General features: G+C 41.8%; 1 protein-coding gene across 1 annotated transcript in view; it reads left to right on the top strand.

Moving 5' to 3' along the window:
• CTSD (cathepsin D) overlaps positions 1-20,943 on the top strand; it is a 49,975-nt gene extending 29,032 nt beyond the window's left edge. The window contains exons 6-9 of the mRNA XM_048484433.1: positions 8,557-8,679; positions 10,430-10,574; positions 17,899-17,997; positions 18,420-20,943. Coding sequence (XP_048340390.1) covers positions 8,557-8,679; positions 10,430-10,574; positions 17,899-17,997; positions 18,420-18,590 — 538 coding nt within the window. The 3' untranslated portion in view covers positions 18,591-20,943. The remainder of the gene's footprint in view (positions 1-8,556; positions 8,680-10,429; positions 10,575-17,898; positions 17,998-18,419) is intronic.
• The last annotated feature ends 194 nt before the right edge of the window (positions 20,944-21,137 follow it).

Here is a 21,137-nt window from a genome sequence, read left to right as displayed (position 1 = left end):
CTATCAGGAGAGCAAGGACCTCCAGTCGCAACTTGGAGTTTTGAGTATTAGGGCCCTGTCTTTGTGTGTTTTAGGTGTTCTTGCTTGTGTTTCCTTTGTCTGTGTGTACCCAGGTAGCCTTGCCCTATTTCTCTTATCCGTCTTCATTTGTCAGGTTTTGAGCAGGGAAGGTTTTTGGCACCTTTTTTATGCTCAAGGACATGTCAGCTCCCCAGCAGGAGACCTTTACCAAAACAGTACCAGAGACCATCTCCCCTCAAGCAGCCGCGGGGCTAGCTTTGGACGGGACAAAGCAGCGCCTCTCCCTCCCTCCAAAAGGCAGCGGGTGCCGGAGAAATGCTGCTCCGGCGCTCCTGAGCACCACGCTGAGGGGGAAAACGAGAGATGGAGCGCAGGGGACTTGGAGCTGAGCTTCTTGACTGCTCTGGGGATGGAGGGCTTTAGAGCAGAAGAGGCAGTCAAGCTCCAACTGCGGGAACTACTGGAATCTTCTAGTCGCAGGCAAGAGCATTCCAGTTCCCAGGGGGGCGGCCTTTGTTCTTCCCCTGAAGCTGAAGAAACAGGGGGCCAGATGGTGGAGGGAAGTGCCCTGGGATGGCAGGGGTTTTCATCCCAGGGTTTGTGCAGCTGCTGTCTAAAATGGTCAGTGCAGCAGTAGAAAAGTCCACTTCCAGAGTTAGGCAGGAGACCAGGTAGTCTCCCCTCATCCCAGATCCCCTGAGGATCTTCCTCCCAGGTCTTCCAGGCAGTCTCATAGAGATGCTACCTTCTCAGGGGAGGATCTATATAGTGAGGAGGAGGAGGAGGAGGAGGAGGGGGAAGTGAAGGGACACTTTTCAGAGGCAGAAGAATTACTCCCTGATCCCAATGAACAATCAAATAGGTTTTTCAAGGTGGATGACCTGGCCTTCCCGGTCACCAAGGCAATTGCAGCCTTGGATTTGAAAGATCCAGAGGATGCACTGGATCCTCCTGGCCTTAATGCAGCCTCCAGCCAACCTATCAAGGGCAGACCCAAGGGAAACAGGATCTATTTTCCAGTAGAGGAAGAAAGGCCTGTCTGCTTCCCAGTCCCTGAACTTTTTGAGAATAAAAGGAAGGATTGGATGAGTCCAGCCTCCAGTAAAGGGCTGCCTGCCCTAGCCAAAAAGTTGTATGTTGTTCCAGAATTCTTCAACAGGATGCTACGCGTTCCTCTTATGGACACTCCAATTGTAGGCCTGAAGTTAGGAGGCTTAGTCTCTAAGGAGGGAGATGGGTCACCTAGAGACCCGCTGGACAAACGGGCTGATGCAACACTCAGGCGTTCCTATGAGTGGATGGCAGCAAACATTAAGGCATTGGTAGCATCCTCAATACTGGCTAGAGCTTCCATCGTATGGCTTAAGAGTCTTCTGGATATGGTCCCTCCAGAGGAGATGGGCATGCGTGAGGGATTGCAGTGTGTCCTTCAGATGAACTCCTTCTTAGTCAACTCGACCTTCAATGCCATGTCCTTTGCTGCATGGTCTATGGCTGCTTCTGCGGTTGCTAGACAAAACACGTGGCTCCATGCGTGGCAAATGGACCAACACTCCAAGATTGTCATGGCAGGCTACGCGTTCCAGGGGGACCTGTTATTTGGACAGGAACTGGAACAGATCCTGGTGGAAGGCAAGGACAAGTGGAAGACTGCCCAAGTTCGTTCAAGCTGTATGATCGCAAAGGTCTTCCAGAACTTTCTTCCGTACACAGAGGACCTTACCCAGGTTTGCCAGAGATGGGAAGCATTCGGCATGGGGCAGCAGGAAGCTGGTTTGGCAACCCAACCACTCCTTTCGTGGCAGGGGATCCTTTCAGGCCTTTGGAAGGGGCGGCAAGTTCTCCACCTCTGACAAACCCACCAGAGCATGACTACACCAGCATCCCAACAGGCAGCCACCTGTTTCTGTTCCAGTCGGCCTGGCAGGGAAGTCATGTAGATCGCTGGATCGAGATGTTGCTTCTCAGATCTACACCATAGAGTTCTCCCGCATCCCAAGACTCTGGTTCATCCCGTCCTTGCTGAATCCTCTCTCAGTCAAAGCACGCAGAACGATGATTGCAATCCAACATCTACTGGAAATCCAAGCTATAGAGAGAGTCCCAGAGAATGACAAAAATTTGGGAGTTTGCTCTCACTTTTTTACCGTTCCAAAGAAGAATGGGGATTGGCGTGCAATCCTGAACTTGTGTTATATCAACAAGCACATCAAGGTGTGGCAGTTCAGGATGGAGACACTCAGAACGATAGCAGAAGCACTGAGACATGGAGACCAGCTGGCTTCTTTAGACCTCAGCGAGGCCTATCTACACATAACTATCCACCCAGCACACCACCAGTTCCTGCGATTTGCATTCCAACAAAGTCACTTCCAATACGGAGCACTGCCCTTCGGCCTAGCCACGGCACCCCGAGTGTTCTCCAAGGTGTTCCTAGTACCCATTGTATTCCTACGTAAATGGGGTGTGCATCACTATCCTTACCTCAACGACATCCTCATCCAATCAAGATCACAGGAAGAGGCACTCAGGGACCTCGGTCTAGTCACAGAGGTACTGGAAAGGCTTGGGTTTGTAATCAACTGGGGGGAAAAGTTCCTTAATGCCCAGGACAAAAATGGAGCACCTGGGAGCACTGATATCGGCGTCAGAGAGCGCGTTCTTCATTCCCAACAAAAAGATTACCAAAATTCAGAGAACAGTAGCCTCTGTGATACACAGCTCCAGATTCTGTCTTCTACAGCTGACCAGCCTTTTGACAATTGATCTATTACAGTGGGGCAGGCTGCACGCCAAGCCCCTTCAACAGTTCCTCCGGCCGTATCAGGATGACATCACGGAGAAGAGAGATTGAATGTTGAAGATCCCCTACACTCTGAAATCAGATCTCAGTTGGTGGATGGTCAGGGCTCACCTAAATACAGGGAAGGTATTTCTCTTTCTGGACAGGCCACAGATCTTCACAGATGTGAGTCTTCAGGGGTGGGGAGCCACCCTGGACGGTCAATATGTTCAAGGCAAATGGACGCAACAAGAAGCTCAGCTCCCTATCAACATTCTGGAGGTCAGAGCTACCTGCCTAGCCCTGCAGAGTTTCCAACGGACCATCAGTCAGCGTCACATCTTGATTCGAACAGACAACATCTTGGCCAAGACATATATAAATCACCAAGGCGGATCGAGGTCATCCCAACTCCATCAGGAGGTGTGCAAAATACTCACCTGGGCAGAGGTCAACATGCTGTCTCTCCTTGCAGAACACGTCCAGGGCAATCTGAATGTGATGGCGGACTGGCTGAGCCACAGGAAGGTGAGAGATGCTGAATGGTCCCTAAACGGTCAGATGTTCCAGATGATGTGTCAAAAATTCAGAAAGCCGACAATAGATCTTTTGCCACCAAAGAGAACAGTTGAGTCAAGAGATTCTTGGAGGCAACCGCCTACCCTGATGGTCCCGTGGCCCACGATGTTGCTATACGCTTTTCCTCCAGTGCCTGTTCTTCCAAAACTTCTGAGGAAAATCATGTCGGAACAGGCCATGGCCATCCTAGTAGCCCCAGCGTGGCCAAGGTGTCCTTGGTACTCGGTCATCCAAGAGCTGGCAATAGAACCGTCCTTTCAACTACTGAGCTGACCGGACCTACTCTCTCAGGGGCCTGTAAATCATCCAAATCCAGACTGGTTTTGATTGACCACGTGGCTGTTGAGCAGGAAAAACTTAAGAAGGACTATTCAGACACTGTGACAGACACTCTACTGTCTTCCAGACATCAGGCCACGGTGAGAATCTATAAAGCCTCCTGGAAAGCATTCGTGCAGTGGGCAACCAAACATCAACTGGACCCGACTAGACTCAAGCTAGCTTCAGTTCTGGACTTTCTACAGCAAGGGATCAAGCTAGGTCTGCGAAGCTCAACGTTAAGAAGACAGTGGCAGCCCTTTCTACAGTCTGGCTGGATTTTCACACGGTACCGACATTGCGGCATCCGGATGTCATTAGATTTCTAAATGGGATGCGCCAAACACAACCACCAGCATTGCATAGATTCCCCTCATGGAGGCTTCATTCCACTTTTTCTGCATTGACCAAGTCTCCGTTCGAACCCGTGCAGTCCATACACCTCAAGTGGCTAAGGATGAAAGCTATTCCTGGTGGCCATCACCTCAACCAGACAGGTATCTGAATTGCAAGCCCTTTCCGTCAACTCAAATTTCTGTATATTTCACCCTGACAGGGTGATCCTGCATACAGACCCAACATTCAAGCCCAAGGCTAGTTCCTCCTTTCACCTATGACAGGAGCACATTCTGGATGATCATGTCTAACCCTCCCTGTTGGAGGACACTGCTGTAGGAGGTCCCATCAAGATGGCCTCCATCTCTAGGAGAACGGACCATTGGATACTTACTGGGAAGGGTCCTTCTCCTGGGGTATAGGAGGCCATCTTGGCCCTCCTGTAGACATATGATCCAGAAGTGCTCTTCTCCTCTTATTGACCGTTATCTGTCAATTGATAGTTAACAAGTTAGGTAGACTATATTATTTCTATGAGGTTTGTGGTTGTTTTGTGTGTTTTTTCCTAAGTATTTTTTGTTGAGGTTCCAAGGTTAGCGGCTGTGTCAGTTGTATACTGGCTCAAATTGAGGGCAAGGACAAGACAGGAAGTTGAAAATTCAGGTTCCTGCCTCCCGGAGATAGGGGTATTAAACCACCCAAGAAGATGGCATCCTATCCCCAAGGAGAAGGACCCTTCCTAGTAAGTATGGTCCATTCTCCTAATAACATCCACAAAATGAACTGTGGCATTCTTTGGAAGTCCTCTTGGAAATATAGATAGTCTAGATAGGCTTTTAGACAGTGCTGGGGTGGAGTCGGCAGTTGTGGTCCACATTGGCACCAACGACATTGGGAAATGTAGCCAGGAGGTTCTGGAAGCTAAATTTAGGCTGCTAGGTAACAGGTTGAAGTCCAGGACCCCCAAGGTGGCATTCTCAGAAATGCTACCTGTTCCACGCGCAGGGCGAGCTAGGCAAGGGGAGATACAGGGTCTCAGTGCGTGGATGAGAAGGTGGTTTAAGGCAGAGGGTTTCAGATTTGTCAGGAACTGGGGAACCTTTTGGGACAAGGCAGGCCTGTACAAAAGGGATGAGCTTCATCTTAACCAAAGAGGAACCAGTCTGCTGGTGCTCAACATTAAAAAGGTGGCAGAACAGTTTTTAAACTGATCCCTGGGGGAAAGCCAACAGGAGCTGAGGTGACTTTGGTTTGGAATACAGTATCTGTGGGGATGCAGACAGAGAGAGAGGTTTATCTCTAAATCAACCACATACAAGCAAGGAACATAGCAATGTGCACGTGACAAGGGATAGTGTCTACAAAAGACTTGAGGGTAAAGCACATAAATCCCAGGTTAAGGACAGAGACAGGGTATACAGGTGTCTCTATACCAATAGTAGAAGCCTTCGACCTAAAATGGGGGAGCTGGAGTACTGAGTTTTGAAGGAGGACTTTGATATAGTGGGCATTACAGAGACATGGTGGAATGAGGAGAACCAGTGGGATGCTGTTATACCAGGCTACAGGCTCTATAGGAAGGATAGAACAGGGCGCATTGGGGGTGGAGTTGCCCTTTACATCAAAGAGAGCATAGTATCACATAAAATAGACAATGCAAGGGGAGCTGGTTCCCCTACAGAATCACTGTGGATATCAATACCAGGTGTGAAGGACAGTTTAATATTAGGAATATATTATCGTCCCCCTGACCAAAGTGCACAAGAGGATTCTGAGATGGAAAAAGAAATTAGAGAGGCCCACAAAAACAAAAATGTAGTGGTAATGGGTGATTTTAACTATCCCCATATAAACTGGAAAAATGCATGTTCAGGTCATAGTAAGGAGAGAGCATTCCTGGATATGCTAAATGACTGTGGCTTAGAGCAGATGGTTGTGGAACCAACCAGGGGAGAGGTGATCCTAGATCTAATTCTATGTGGGACCCAGGACCTGGTGCAGGAAGTCAGTGTTGTTGAGCCGATAGGGAACAGCGACCACAATGCTGTCAGATTCAGTATCTCAGCATGCGAACAAGTGGCAACTACTAATGTAGTTACATTCGCCTTCAGAAGGGAAATTTCTCAAAGATGAGGGGGATAGTGCAAGGGAAGCTGAAAGGGAAAATCAAGAGAGTCAAAACTGTCCAGGATGCTTGGAGGTTATTTAAAAACACAGTAATAAAAGCTCAGCTGGAATGTGTTCCACAGGTTAGAAAAGGCAGCACCCAGTCCAAAAGAAAGCCACCATGGTTAACAAGAGAGGTTGAGGAAATTATCAGAAAAAAGAAAATGTCTTTTAGAAAATGGAAGTCCAGTTTGGCTGATGAAGAATATGAGAGGGAACACAAATGGTGGCAAAAGAAAAGCAAGTTAGCTTTAAGGGAGGCAAAAAGGATTATGAGGAATGCATGGCTGCAAACATCAAGACCAGCAACAAACAGTTCTTCAAGTACATCAAAAGCAGGAAGCCAGCAAGGGAAGCGGTAGGCCCGTTAGATGACAAAGGAACAAAGGGTGTGCTAAAAGATGGCAGGGAGATTGCAGAGAAGCTGAATGAATTCTTTGCATCTGTCTTCACCCAAGAGGAGGTGAGGAACATTCCTGCACCTGAACCATGCTTCTTAGGAGGCGAATCCGAGGAACTAGCAAAGATAGTGGTAGACAAGGAAGAAGTTCTGGCAGCCATTGATAAACTAAATGCTACCAAATCTCCTGGCCCAGATTGCATTCTCCCAAGAGTTCTTAAGGAGCTCAAGCATGAAATTGCTGATCTTCTCACTTTAATATGCAACTTATTCCTGAAATCAAGCTCCATCCCTGAAGACTGGAAGATGACCAATGTCACACCAATCTTTAAGAAAGGATCTAGGGGGGAACCCGGGAAATTACAGGCCAGTCAGTTTGACATCTGTTCCTGGTAAATTAGTAGAATTTATCATTAAAGATAAAATTATAAAACATGTAGAAAAGCAAGACCTGCTGAGAAAGAGTCATCATGGCTTTTGCAGAGGCAAATCCTGTCTTACAAACTTACTAGAGTTCTTTGAGGGTGTAAACAGGCATGTGGATAAGGGGGAACCAGACATTGTCTACTTGGATTTCCAGAAGGCTTTTGACAAAGTTCCTCACCAGAGATTATTGAGAAAATTCAGCAATCAAGGAATAAGAGGGGAAGTCCTCCTATGGATTAAAAACTGGTTGAGAAACAGGAAGCAAAGAGTGGGTGTAAATGGGAAATTCTCACAATGGAGAGATGTAGGGAGTGGTGTCCCCCAAGGATCCGTTTTGGGACCAGTGTTCTTTAACCTATTCATAAATGACCTGGAAGTAGGGGTAGGTAGTGTGGTGGCCAAGTTTGCAGATGATACCAAATTATGTAGGGTGGTGAGAACCGCAAAGGATTGCGAAGAGCTCCAAGCGGACCTTGATAAATTAGGTGAGTGGGCTAAGAAATGGCAAATGCAATTCAATGTAGCAAAATGTAAAGTGATGCACAAAAAAAATTCCAAAATTCACATAAACGCAAAAAATCCAAACTTCACATACACGCTACAGGGGTCAGTGCTATCAGTCACAGACCAGGAAAGGGATTTGGGCATCTTAGTTGATAGTTCCATGGGGATGTCAACTCAATGCATGGCAGCTGTGAAAAAGGCAAACTCTATGCTGAGGATAATTAGGAAAGGAATTGATAATAAAACTGCAAAGATTGTCATGCCCTTATATAAAGCAGTGGTGCGACTGCACTTGGAGTACTGTGTTCAGTTCTGGTCGCCACATCCCAAAAAGGATATTGAAGAGATAGAAAAAGTGGAAAGAAGGGCACTGAGGATGATTGAGGCACTGGAGCACCTTCCTTATGAGGAGAGGCTGCAGCGTTTGGGACTCTTTAGTTTGGAGAGGAGACGTCTGAGGGGGGATATGATTGAAGTCTATAAAATTATGCATGGGGTAGAAAATGTTGACAGAGAGAAATTTTTCTCTCTTTCTCACAATACTACAACCAGGGGGCACACATTGAAAATGCTGGGGGGAAGAATTAGGACTAATAAAAGGAAACACTTATTTACGTAACGTGTGATTGGTGTTTGGAATATGCTTCCACAGGAGGTGGTGATGGCCACTAACCTGAATAGCTTTAAAAGGGGCTTAGACAGATTTATGGAGAAGTCAATCTCTGGCTACCAATCTTGATCCTTCTTGATCTGAGGTTGCAAATGCCTTAGCAGACCAGGGGCTCAGGAACAGCAGTAGCAGAAGGCCATTGCTTTCACCTCCTGCATGTGAGCTCCCAAAGGCACCTGGTGGGCCACTGCGAGTAGCAGAGTGCTGGACTAGATGGACTCTGGTCTGATCCAGCAGGCTCTTTCTTATGTTCTTATGTTCTTAAATCATATTTTTAGAGGATACGGAGCTCCCTCTGTCTTCTTATTTGTATTGATTTTTGTTCCTGTGCTTGTATGCTTTTTTTTTTTCAAGGGACCCCAAAGGAGAAACTGGAGGAGAACTGCTTCTAGGAGGAACAGATCCCCAATATTATACTGGAGACTTCAACTATGTGAATGTCACTCGCAAAGCTTACTGGCAGGTCCACATGGATAAGTGAGTTATTTTCTTATGTTTCAGAAATATGCAAGTGTATGTAGTTCGTATGGATACTATATCTAAACAATCTACAGCATTTGTCAGAAACATTTGCAGCTTAAGGAATTACTATCAGAAAAAGAGTCCATAGGGAGACTTTAACTGCTTGTGCAAGGCGAGAAAAAGATCGGAATATGCCAGGCTGACCCCCCAACCCTTCTCAGATGTGGTAGAATACATTCAGACTTTCAACATAGGCTGAAATGAGTTGCCTCCTCTTGCGCACAAGAAAATAAGCAAGAAAACTATTATAAAAATGTGAATGCAGCCTTGGGCCTGTGTAACGTAAAGCGCTTATATATTCTGCTTTTGCGCTGCCACCAAAAAAATATTTTTCTTTTCTTATATAGCCCTACAAAACTGATTTTTCAACGGTCACCACCCTGACTGGGGAACACAGACACACAGACAAAAAAATAATAATGACTGGAACGGTTTTAAAAGCTGAACAAAAACTGAAAACTTTTATTTGCTGGCGTTAACAAAGAGGCTTCTCAGATAAACTGGAGAGGAAATAAGCGTACCGGTTGCGGAGAGAGTTTGCTTAAGCTTAACGGTTTCAGAGTAGGTTTGTTTCTTAAAAGCTTAATGGTTTCAGGCACTTTACTTCAGTTACTAAATGGACACTCGCAGGTGTCGCTTACTTCAGATTGTTCACTTTAGGAAAAGATGTTTCTTAAGATGTTACTGGAGGTTTCACACTCCCTCATAAAATAAAAACTTCAGTCTGCTGTACCTCCCCACAACAATCAAACACTCAGCCTACGCCCAGTGGGATTCAGGCATAACAGCCTCCCTCTCCCACACTCCCAAAATCTGGCTTCTCTGCCACAGGAGCTGGGCCTCCCAAGACTGATGTTCCCTGTACTGGAGGACAGACTTTTAGACTGTTTCAAAAATAAAACAAAACACCTAAGGGCGGACACACTCCTCCAAGACTCAGGGTTTTAGATGTTTGATTCCTACCACAGCAGTGAGAGATCTGGTCGGATTCTCCTCACTCTGTCACCAAAAGTACCCGAAGGCACATACGCTCAGTCAGAACCAAAAAGTCCAAAGACTTAAAATAAAGAACCCTTCAGCACTCTGGCTGACAGTATTTATAGCATCTGCATTTTTTTCTCTGGCCAATCAGGGCTGGCCAGGGCTTAACTCTTTCAGGGGCGGTTCCACCCTGTAATCTGAATGCAGTATAAGTCCATTCGTCACAGCCTGCATCTGTGACATGGTGGTATAGTTATACCTGGAGTTACAGAATAATTCTTTCTGCATTGGACATTGATTTTCACCAAAATGTGCCATTACTGGTCTTCTGTGCCCTGTACCCAATGGACCCAAGTGAATTGAGGATTGCCTATCTGTAGAAGCCGTCCCCCTGGTTTTTCCACGGTCTCTAAGGATTAGACCTCTTTCACTTCTAGTATTTGGGCAATAAAAGCAAATCTGCAGAAGAGAAAGAAGGGGGAAGTATTCCCTGACATCAGAGAGCTCTTCTTTCTATGTTGTGTTCCACATACAGATGTCCCTCCAAACCCTTTTTCTTTGCAGGACCCACTAAGATTCCTACATCAGTTCTTTTTAAATTAAAACGATATTTTCCTGTGTGTTTTTTTAAAAAAAATAGATTAAATAGCTGCCTTGTATTTCAGCTGTACCAAAACGGATAGTTTTGAATGCATTTGTTAATAGAATGGTCTTTCTTTTACAGAGTTGATGTTGACAATGGCCTGACTGTATGCAAAGATGGCTGTGAAGCTATTGTAGACACTGGAACCTCCCTCATTACTGGGCCAGCTAAGGAAATTGTGGAGCTAAACAAAGCTATTGGTGCCAAGCCAGTAATTAAAGGACAGGTAATTGCAGGCAGAGTCCCGGGTGCAGTATTTGTTCTAATCGTGGTAAATGACTAAATGGCTATTAAACTTCTATTTATGTATTGGCTTGGATTCAGGTGAGTTTAGTAGCTTTGGTTTGAGTTGCTTCAGACTACCCAAAAGGCAATTCAAAATGGTTATATCAAATGACTTATGTTACAGTACTTCGCTTGAATGAGAGCTGTCCATAATAAAGAGTTGGTAATTCTTGCCTGACATGTGCCTTTAGTACCTGAAGGACAGTGAAAAGCTTAGCAGGTTTCATTCCATGCATCACAGTGCTCCAATAACAAGAGGCAGTGCCTGCCACGTATTTCTGTGCCACCTGGCAAACTGTAGACCTCGAAGTATCTTTTTTTTTAATGAACAAAACTAGGTCCCCATCTTTTTCTGGATGTACTTGATGATAACATTTCTTTAGCAAATTGTCTAGTCAATCTACTAGTGGAAATGTAATGTTGATTTGAAGCTAGCATGTTATGACGAGAACTTGGGTTGCAATGGGAAAATAAGTGAAAATGATTAACTAGATATGCATTAGTGCAGATTCTATGTTAAGAGGTAAGAAAGAAATTGAAAGTAAGAGTAGTAGCATCTGAATTCCCTTATATAGCTCTACTGCAACTTTATTTGGGATACTGTATGTAATTCCCGTCTCTCCATCTCAAAAGAGGTGTAGAACTGGAAGAGCCTTGAGGCCAGATATCACAGGGTGCCCCAGTGGCTGGGCACCCAATTGATTTGGCTCTCCACCAGGGTAAGTGCCTCAGAGAGGACATTTCCGTCAGCATAGGCCCATGCCACCTCCAGGGAATGATTCTACCCCGCCCACCTCCAGATTGGGCTGCGTGACACAATAAAATTGATTGGCAGTACATTCAGAGCAGGTGAAATTTTATTTATATCATGCATAGTTAACATAAATGCCTGGACCTTAGCCAATCATAATACATTATCAATGATAGCTGATAAATAAACCTTTTGAAGTGCCCCATCCAAGGTCAATCGAGGCGATTAAAGTGAAGGGGAAAAAGAACTTTCAAAAAAGTTTTTAAAAGGAAGAAGAAATAATGCTGGAGGGGGATGAAGCAGCAAGCGATGCCCTGACAACAAACCGAAAATCCATACGACTGGTATATCCTTCTTGATAGTTAACATCCAGTTTGCTGCCATGAGATGTGGCTTGGACGCCTTGAAGAGGGGAATAGACTAACCAATGCAGGACAGATCTATTAGCTTCTGTTAGCCGTGACAGCTCCATTAAGCCTCTAAGTTAAGACACAGTGCACCTCTGAATATCATTTTCTGAGGAGTAAACAGTGGGGAAGGGCTGTTACCTTCAGGATTTTTTGGTGAGCTTTCTGGAAACACCTCAATGAGCACTGTAAGAAATAAAATGCTCAACAAGGTGGACTGTTGGTTTGACCCAGAAGGGCTCTTCTTTTATTGCGTTCTTATGAAGAGAGTTAACATGAATAGGATCTGGAACTAGCATCTGAGGTGTTTGATTTAAGTAGGGAAGAGCCTGAGAAATTGCTTGATAGGACCTACATATAAGAAACCTGCCTTTAATGCAGATATTAAATGAGGCCATTTGTTGTTGGCTTTTTCACTGGAGATGGCTGGACTACTGTTAAAAAAATCAAGAGCATTGGGTATAGAAACAGGGTTACATGGATTATCTGCTGATTACAAAAAACAAACAGGGAAAAATGTACTTGAATAAATGCAAACATGCTAGGTATTTGCAATGACCTCACTTCAGAAGTGTAAACGTAATGTAGTCATGTCTGGAAAAGCCAGATAAGCACAATCTAATACTGAAAAGCTGCCACGTGAAAAATTGTTTCTATTAATAGATTAGTTTAACTTGGAGTGGATGGTACCAAATGACTGAAAAAATAACTGGTGCTCTGGCCATAGTTTCTCCTAGACTTTTAACCTTTTTAAATGTTTGGAAGCGGCTGACTGTTTTGCCCCACCTAAAGCACAATCATTCTCAAGAATCCTTTCTGTCTGACAGTGGTAGCATAGTGCTGCTGTGCTATGGCACTCAGTGCATAGTGTCTGCTAGGTATTGCTCTTCCTTCTACATCACCAAGTCAGCCTAGGGTTATTCGTTCAGTACTCTAACTGTGTGATCTCCTAAAGCGGAGTAACACCCTTCTAACGCCATTGATTTCAATGGATTTAGAAAGGTATAACTCAATGGATTTAGAAAGGTATAACTCAATTCAATGGATTTAGAAAGGTATAACTCTGCTGAGACTGGCATTTTAAGAAAGCTCTTCCCAAGAATTTTTTATATAAATCTGAATCTTGCCTAGTGTCACTTCAGTACTTAGTGAAATGCTGCTCGTGATGATTCTTACTTTCCAGATGTTTTTAACATGCACATTTTTGGATCTGCTAACTATAGTCAGAAGTAAGATTATTTTTAAGATAATCTCCTACTGCAAAAGGATGTACTGTATGTACTCGCGTATAAGCCGACTTTTTCAGCACAGTTTTTTTTGCTGAAAAAGCCTTCCTCGGCTTATACACGAGCCACCCATCGCCGCCACCGCCGCCCGTCATTGCCCTCACTTACCCACTCGTCTTTTCCTTTCCCCTGCCGGCTCTGAAGGCTTGGCTCCAGGGAAACTGCCACTTGGGCAGAGTGTCTCTAAAAGGGTAATGCTCCAAAGATTGCTTCAGCAATCTTTGGAGCATTGCTCTTTTAAGAGAATGATAGAGACACCCTGCCCGAGTGGCAGCTTCCCTGGAGCCAAGCCTTCAGACCCGGCCGGGGAAAGGAAAAGGTGAGTGACTTAGGGGAAGGACAGGCAGCGGTGGGCAGGAGCCTGGGCTTGCACCCAGCGTCCTGGGTGGCCCTGGCTCTTCCCTGTCCCCGCCTGCTCTGCAAAAAGCAGTCCTCTGCTTTTTGGGTTTCCTTGCTTGTAAGCAAGGAAACCCCAAAAGCAAGTGAATGTTCTGTCTGGCGTTTCCTTGCTTGTATATACAGTAGTTAAAAAATGCAAAGAAAACTTAGATAAATTTTTCAAGCTAAACAAGACTGACAGAATGTCTAATACAGTAATCTGGGGAATAAGCAAAGCATATATAAGAGGAAAATTAAATGCAATAGCTGCTAAACAAAAAAAAAACAAGATGGAAAAGAAACAAAATTTTCCAAATAGAATGAAAATATTAGAAGAGCACAAAAACAATAAATAAAAAACACTCAGAAATAAAACACTGAGACAACAACTTGACTTACTAGAAACAGAAGAGATGCAGAAAAACTAAAGCTCTTGAAACAAAAGACATTTGAATAAATAATAAACCGGGCCAATTTTTAATACATCAGCTAAGGAAAGAAACTGAAGAAACTAAGGCACATATAACCTTAATATATAAAGAACTACCCAGAACTACCGCAATCGTATAGACTGAAAAAGTGCATCCAAGAGATGATCCATGAAGACCAGACAGACTTTATTCCTAAAAGATTTATGAAAGATAATCTATGATATGCAATTGATGCTTTTGAACTCTCAAACCTTTTTAAAAAGAAAACCACATTTATTTTCTTGGATGCAGAGAAAGCTTTTTACAATATTTCGTGAAATATATAAACTGCAGTCCCAGATTCTTAGAACTGATACAAAGAATATATACCAGACAAAAATCAAGAATTTTAATTAATGGCACCTTGACACAAGAAATCCAAATTGAAAAGGGGACAAGGCAAGGATGCCCTTTATTGCCATTATTATTCATACTAGCTCTGGAATTTCTGGCAACAAAGATTAGGCATGATCCAAAAATTACAGGTCTCAAAGTAGACGGTAAAAAATACAAAATGAAAAGTTATGCAGATGATATCGTACTGACAATAACTAATCTTAATCTTTCAATAAAACATCTGATAGAGCAAATAAAACAATATAGACAGTTTGTTGGATTCAAAATAAACCCTAAAGAACAAAAACAAAAAATAATTACAAGATTCATAACCAAACAGGAAATAAAAAGTTATTGGAGAAATAACTGGCTGTGATGTTTCCACTAACAAAGTTAAGTATTTAGGGATTAATATGAATGGTCAAACTAATAATTTATTTCAAGATAACTACAGGAAACTAGGAAGAAAATTCAAGAAGACTTTCAAAGATGGTCTTAAACTTAAGCTATCCTGGCTAGGAAAAATAGCAAGTATTAAAATGAACATTTTGCCTAAATTGAATGTCTTATTTCAAATGTTGCCCATATCTAAAAACATTGCAAGCTCATATCAACAAATTTATCCTATAAAAGACCAAGAATAAGATTCAAAGTTCTACAAGATGGGGGAAAAAAAAGATCTAGTGATACCAGATATTACATTATATTATTATGCAGCGGGGCTTACATGGATTGCTGACTGGATACTGAACACATTTCACAAACTTGTAAAATTAGAAACTGTAGGCCTAACATCAGGCATACACAGCTTTTTATAGCAAAATAAAACAGACCAAAAGAAGAATTTCATGTAATAAGAAAGGGATGATTTGAAAATATGGAAAAAAAACACGTTTACAACTTAGTCCCCCGACTTCACCTTTAAAGTCTCCAATAGAAGCACATTATGACACTGAATTTCTGAATAAAAATGATAATAAACTTTATAAAGAAATTATTAATAAGCAAGGGGAAATCAAATCACAGCAAACGATAACAGAAGAGGGTAGAAAAATACAATGGCTAACATATCTCCAGATTTCATTCAGACTCAGAAGAAAACTAACATTTCAGAGAGGAACATTATGTAAATTAACAGACTTTGAAAAAGAGATTACATCACAGGAATAACACCTGATGGGTGGAATTTGCAGGATTCTGTTGAAAAGGGAAACAGAAACGGAGCAAGTAAAAACATGCATAGTAAAATGGATACAAATTTTTAAGGAAGAGGTTACTTTTCAAAAATGGGAATTATTATGGACCAAAAATATTAAACTTGCCGCAAATCAGATGTTAAGAGATAATTGGTACAAAATGTTTTTAGATGGTATATAACTCCCACAGTGATTAAGAAGGTGACTAAAAAAATAATGGTCTTTGCTGGAAATGTCATAAAGAGGTCATAACTTTCTTTCATGTGTGGTGGACTTGTAAAAAAATCAAGAAGTTTTGGATAGGAATACACAAGATAATGCAAAGGATAATTAAATTTAAATTTCCTCTTATTGCAAAAACGATATTGTTGGGTATATTACTGGAAAATCTTCCCAAGAAACTGAATGAATTGTGGTGGCATTTACTAACTGCAGCAAGAATAACAATTGCAACTGGTTGGAAATCTGATAAAGATCTTACAGTAGAATGTTGGGAAGACAAAATCAGAGAATTGGTTATTGTGGCCAAACCAACCAAACTTGTAAATTGACACTCAAAACATGAATTCGATGAGAAATGGGGACATTCTATATAAAGCTGAATCAATAATGTAAACAACAAAATAATCTGAGGATTAAAAAATTCATAATGGTAAAGATATAATAATCTAACTAGAAAGAATGTTTTGGAATTGGTGAATAAGTAGCAGAGATTTTAAAACTTCATAATTATATAAGAATGTCATCTTGGGATCCATTATGCATCATGTATTCAATATAATCCTTGGTAGATAGTTTCTTTGTTTTACTCTTATCTATTCTTTAGTATTTTTCCAATTCTATTCTGTTGAATATACCCTGAAAACTGATTAAAGTGTATTAAAAAAAGAAGTAAGATTATTTTTGGATCGAGGGCAGAGTGAGTAATTGAACATGGTACTAATTCAGTGTAAAATAAATGTTTAGTAATAATGCTTAGTATTTATAGAGTGCTTTTAGAATAAAGAGCTTCTCATTCATTGTAACCCCCCCCCCCCCCCACAGCCATGTAAAGTAGGATAGTACTCCATAACCCAGATAGCCTAAGAGGTTGTAGCACCTAAGGCAAAAATCCAAATGTTGCCTCCTTTGACGTAAAATAACAACAATAATAATAGTAAATTGACAATGTGACCTCAGTTCCTCTGCTTGCAAGGCTGAGGCAGTATTTGAACCAAAGGCTTTCTGGCTTAGAGCACAGGAAAACTGTTGCATTCCTTTTGATACAGGTGTAGTACATGAAGTAAACAATATCAAACCTAGCAGGATCTGCTTATCCAGAAAGTTGGTGAGGCAATGATTTCACTGGCTACAGAGCCAGACTGGGAAGTTGCAAAGGCCCCATTGATTGATTCTCACTGTGTTACAAGCCTAACATGCAGGGCAGCTTAGTTCAGCCACACCAGGTATGGGTACTGGCTCATCTGTTGTCTCCTGCAAATTGCCAGCAGTGGGAGTGGAGATGATTAGCAAGGAGACATTAAAGAACTTGTCTGAGGCAAGTGTCTTCTGAGGCACTGGCAGAGTTGCTGGGGCTTGACACTGCTTGCTCCTCAGCATCAGTGGCTGTCTAGGGCAGCAGCTCTGTAAGTTAGAACACCCAGTCTGATTGGCTATTAAGAAGTTTGTTGCTTACTTACCAAAGCAATTCAGTTTGAGGTCCAAACTGTTGGCACTGACCCACCTGTTCCGCGGCCAAAGACACTTGTAAGTGGAAGAAGGCTGGGGAGGTTAGCCCCTTCATATCTGCCATCAGCCTGGGAAGAATAGCTAGTGATGCTACTGTACCCTATTTATTTTCAAGGCTTCAAGATGTGCCTGGCAAAATGCACAAAGAAGTCTGTGTGGGTAAAAGAGAAAGGGGATGGGGCTGAAGCAGCATGCCAGAGTGATAAAAACAGAGGAAAAAGCAGGCTTGGAACAGCCACACTTTATACCACCTTTCCTAACCTGTGGTGTACAATCTAGCTGAGCCTCTATTATTGAAGACTTGAACCAAAAGGGGCTCAGAAGTTCAGTTTCTTCTTTGAAATTTCTAAACATTTCTAATCCTTAGTGCTAATCACAAATTTCAATTTGACTTTTTAAAAAAAGTTATTCGTGAATTTAAGATCTGGATTTTGGACTCCAGGAAAGTGCTCTTAAAATGCACATCTTCTGAAAGACTGTTCTGAAGTCTGAAGTTCTGGATGCCACCCCTGAAAATGTTTCTCACAAAGAAATAAAGAGATATATATAGCCCAGAAACCACACAACACTCCATATATATATATAGAGAGAGAGAGGTAGCCAATACAGTTGTTGCAAAATTGATGTATGCAAACACCATTCATTGTGGCAAACTGCCACATTTTGTAGAGGGGTTATTAGCATCCATGTTTTCTTTTCCTTCCTTTTCACAGTATATGCTTCCTTGTGAAAAGCTGGCTACCCTTCCCACTGTGCAATTTGTCCTAGGTGGCAAGTCATATGCCCTAACTGCAGATCAATATGCCCTAAAGGTAAGTCATTCCTGTGAACTTTTTCTTAATTCATAATGTCTCCATTGTATGGGTGTTGGTTTAATTTTGTTTTTAAACTGGAACAAGCTTTTAACTGGAATAAGCTTATTCGGTGTTGGTTTGTAAATTTAGCTTTACCTGAGTTAACAACCCTGCTGCAACAGCAGCTGTGCAAACCACTGATGGCTTCAAGAATAGGGATTCAAAAAAGTAGTGACTCCTGCTGATTCATTTAAACTTGTTTTGTCTCTTGTTCTGTTATAAATAGAAACTTTTTTAGTGGTCACTCTAAAGTATAACAAAAAAAGGCCTTACTTTCGCAATCTGAAGTGTTCCCAGTGGTCGCTTCTTATTTTTTAAAATTATTTTTTAATGTTTGTTTGTTTTTTAATTTCAACACAAACTCCTTTTTTTCTCTGTAGGTTACTGTTCAAGGGGAGACTCTTTGCCTGAGTGGATTTTCAGGCTTGGATGTCCCACCACCTGGTGGCCCTCTTTGGATCCTTGGAGATGTATTCATTGGCCAATATTATACTGTGTTTGACCGCGATAATGACTCAGTTGGCTTTTCAAAGTGTACTGGAAAAGTATAAAAGCTACTGAATTCTGCCTCCCACATTCTCTACAGAAGACACACACAGGCATCCCCCCCCCCCCCATAAACTCACTGGAGTTCTGTATCATGAATTATTCATATTAAGTAGAAAAATAAAGAAAAAGGACACATTTCAAAATCTACATTTTAAAATTATATGGCAAAAGACTGCTACTGACCTTTTAACAATCAGTTTCTCTCTCCTGCATAACAGACTATAGAGAAGTTGTAGTAAAATCACTGTTATTCTAAGGAGCTTAACAATTGATGGTTCCTCTTCTAGCATCAATCTACTGAAAAGCTGCCCCTCTATATGTCTGAGAATGAAGGCTTACAAATACCTCCTATCCCAATACAGTTTGCCATTGTCTTCCTGTCCTTTTGTAAGATTTTCTAATTTTTTTCCTAATTTACTGTCTTTTTGTTTAAAAAAGAAAAGAAAATATTCTTTGAATAAGTTTCAGAGGTTATTCCAGCAAAGTGCTAGATTGCCGGCATATTTGCCATTGTTTAATTGTCCCAAATGTGCAATTTTAAAGACGAGGAAACATTTTGTCCATATTAATTGTTTCATGAAGGTGTGAAATATAGCAAAATGTTCCTGATTTGCAAATTTTACAAAACTGTCCACCATTGTCGGGGGAAGGGACAGTGGCAGACTGTACCCTACAGAGAATCCTCAGGAAGTAATAATAGTAGGGAAGACCCTTCTATAGGATGTGACTGGGTTCTCCAGCAATAATTTGTATTTTGGCTTGACTATGGCCATTTGTGCGATACTATTTTCTAGTGCAGCTGTCTTCTCCTTTAGATCTGTGCAAAACCTTTGTACTTCCCATTTTTCTTCAAAAATACAAAAAAGTGACTGTGGTTTTTTCCACCTAAAATTATTTCAAGCAGTGATACTTGTGAGATCTGGTGGATCAAAGTAGTTGTAGAGAAACATCAAAATTCCAATGTTTCTCTTAATAAGACCTCTTTTTGTCATTACTTAAAAAGTCTTTCCTCCTATATGTGTCCTCCCAATTTTATTGTGCAAAGAAAAGTTCTTGTAGATGACACTCTAAAAAATGTACTCTGCTCTGACAAATTTGGTTGAGGAACCAAACCACCTTAGCTGCTTTACACAAGCAAACTCTTGCCATCTTAACAGAAGCTGTACAGCATCTGTTTGCAGGGACGGTCTCTGTGTTGGTCTCTGCTTTTGACTTGGCAAGCAAAACACAAGAGATAGCCATTTAGGGCAGGGAGGGAGAACTGCTAGGATATTAGTTAAAGCTAAATTATTTGGAATTTGTTAATGTTACCTTGATGTATAAGAAGACTTTTAGTACCTGTGAGGTTCATTCAGCAGGTTCCGTTATTCTTTGGATTCATTTCTAAGTTTGCAAGGCAGCATGAATAAGAGAAATCACGAAACAGGAGAGTAAAATGAACAAAAGACTGCTTGTAATGGAAAGCCAAGAGTGTTTCACTGAAGATGCTCTCTTGAACTGGATGAGAATCTGGCATATGCTGAGCAGTACAACAGAAAAGCTTGTAAATTTGAGGGATTGGAAGACCTTTCGAGAACTTGAGTGATTGTTTATGGATATGGGAGACCTTTTTTTCCATACTGGGTTGAGTACTTTGAATACTAGTTTAATCAGTAAGATGTCTCCCTAGAAGGCCATATAGAAGATGGGAGGGTGGTTGGTAGGGTTATTTGAGTTTGCTAATAAGTCTTTAATATTCAAATCAAGACGCATTATAAATATGTATATCATATTCACATGGGCATTTATTAAATATTGTGTGTTCTGAATTGCCCTTGGCGATAAATGGACTTCTCTAAACTATCTGCTTAGTGCCTATTGCTCTTCAACCCTGAATTAGTAGCTCAAAGTTGTTTCAAGCATCTTACTGCAAGATATCAAATGCAAATGTTCACCCTTATTTCAAATTGTTCAAAGCTCTTAAAAAGAGTAGCTATCAATAAAATGTCTAAAATAATGTATTTTTAATGGAGACCATTCATATGAGGAGAAGAGTTTATTCTGGGACCGAATGCAACCTTTGTTTGACAGACAGATTTTTGGCTGGTAATACTAGTCATTGTAGCCTGTTGATTGCAACTGTTAAGACCAGTCTAGCCCCTCTCTCTCTGCAAGGCCTCTTCTATGGGAAGATGAAGTTGGGGATGATGTGAATGGAGCCACTGGATGTGTAGTTTGCCACCATCTTATCTGTTGTTCTACTTACTGTTCCTAAACCTGTGAAATGCCATTGTGACTCTCCAGTTCTATAACATGATGTCTGAGCTATACTCTCAATTTGTCATAAAAAACAAAAATGAAAAAATTCTACCCCAACTTGATTTTGTGATGTCATCTTTTTGCATGATTTTGGAGTTACTCGTTTTTATTACAAAGCAGATGATAAGAGTACAGACAGTGGCACGAGAGAGTCTCATGATAAGCTGAAAGATCTAAATTTTTCCTTTTTCTTTTGTAAGTGGATTGTGTTTTTGAAAAGGTTAGAAAGGAAAGCTAAGAAAGGAAAACCC

Source organism: Sphaerodactylus townsendi, linkage group LG02, assembly GCF_021028975.2.
Source record: "Sphaerodactylus townsendi isolate TG3544 linkage group LG02, MPM_Stown_v2.3, whole genome shotgun sequence".
Classification (NCBI taxonomy): Eukaryota; Metazoa; Chordata; class Lepidosauria; order Squamata; family Sphaerodactylidae; genus Sphaerodactylus; species Sphaerodactylus townsendi.
Note: the sequence above shows the minus strand (reverse complement) of the source record. Positions and strands in the feature narration are given on the sequence as shown.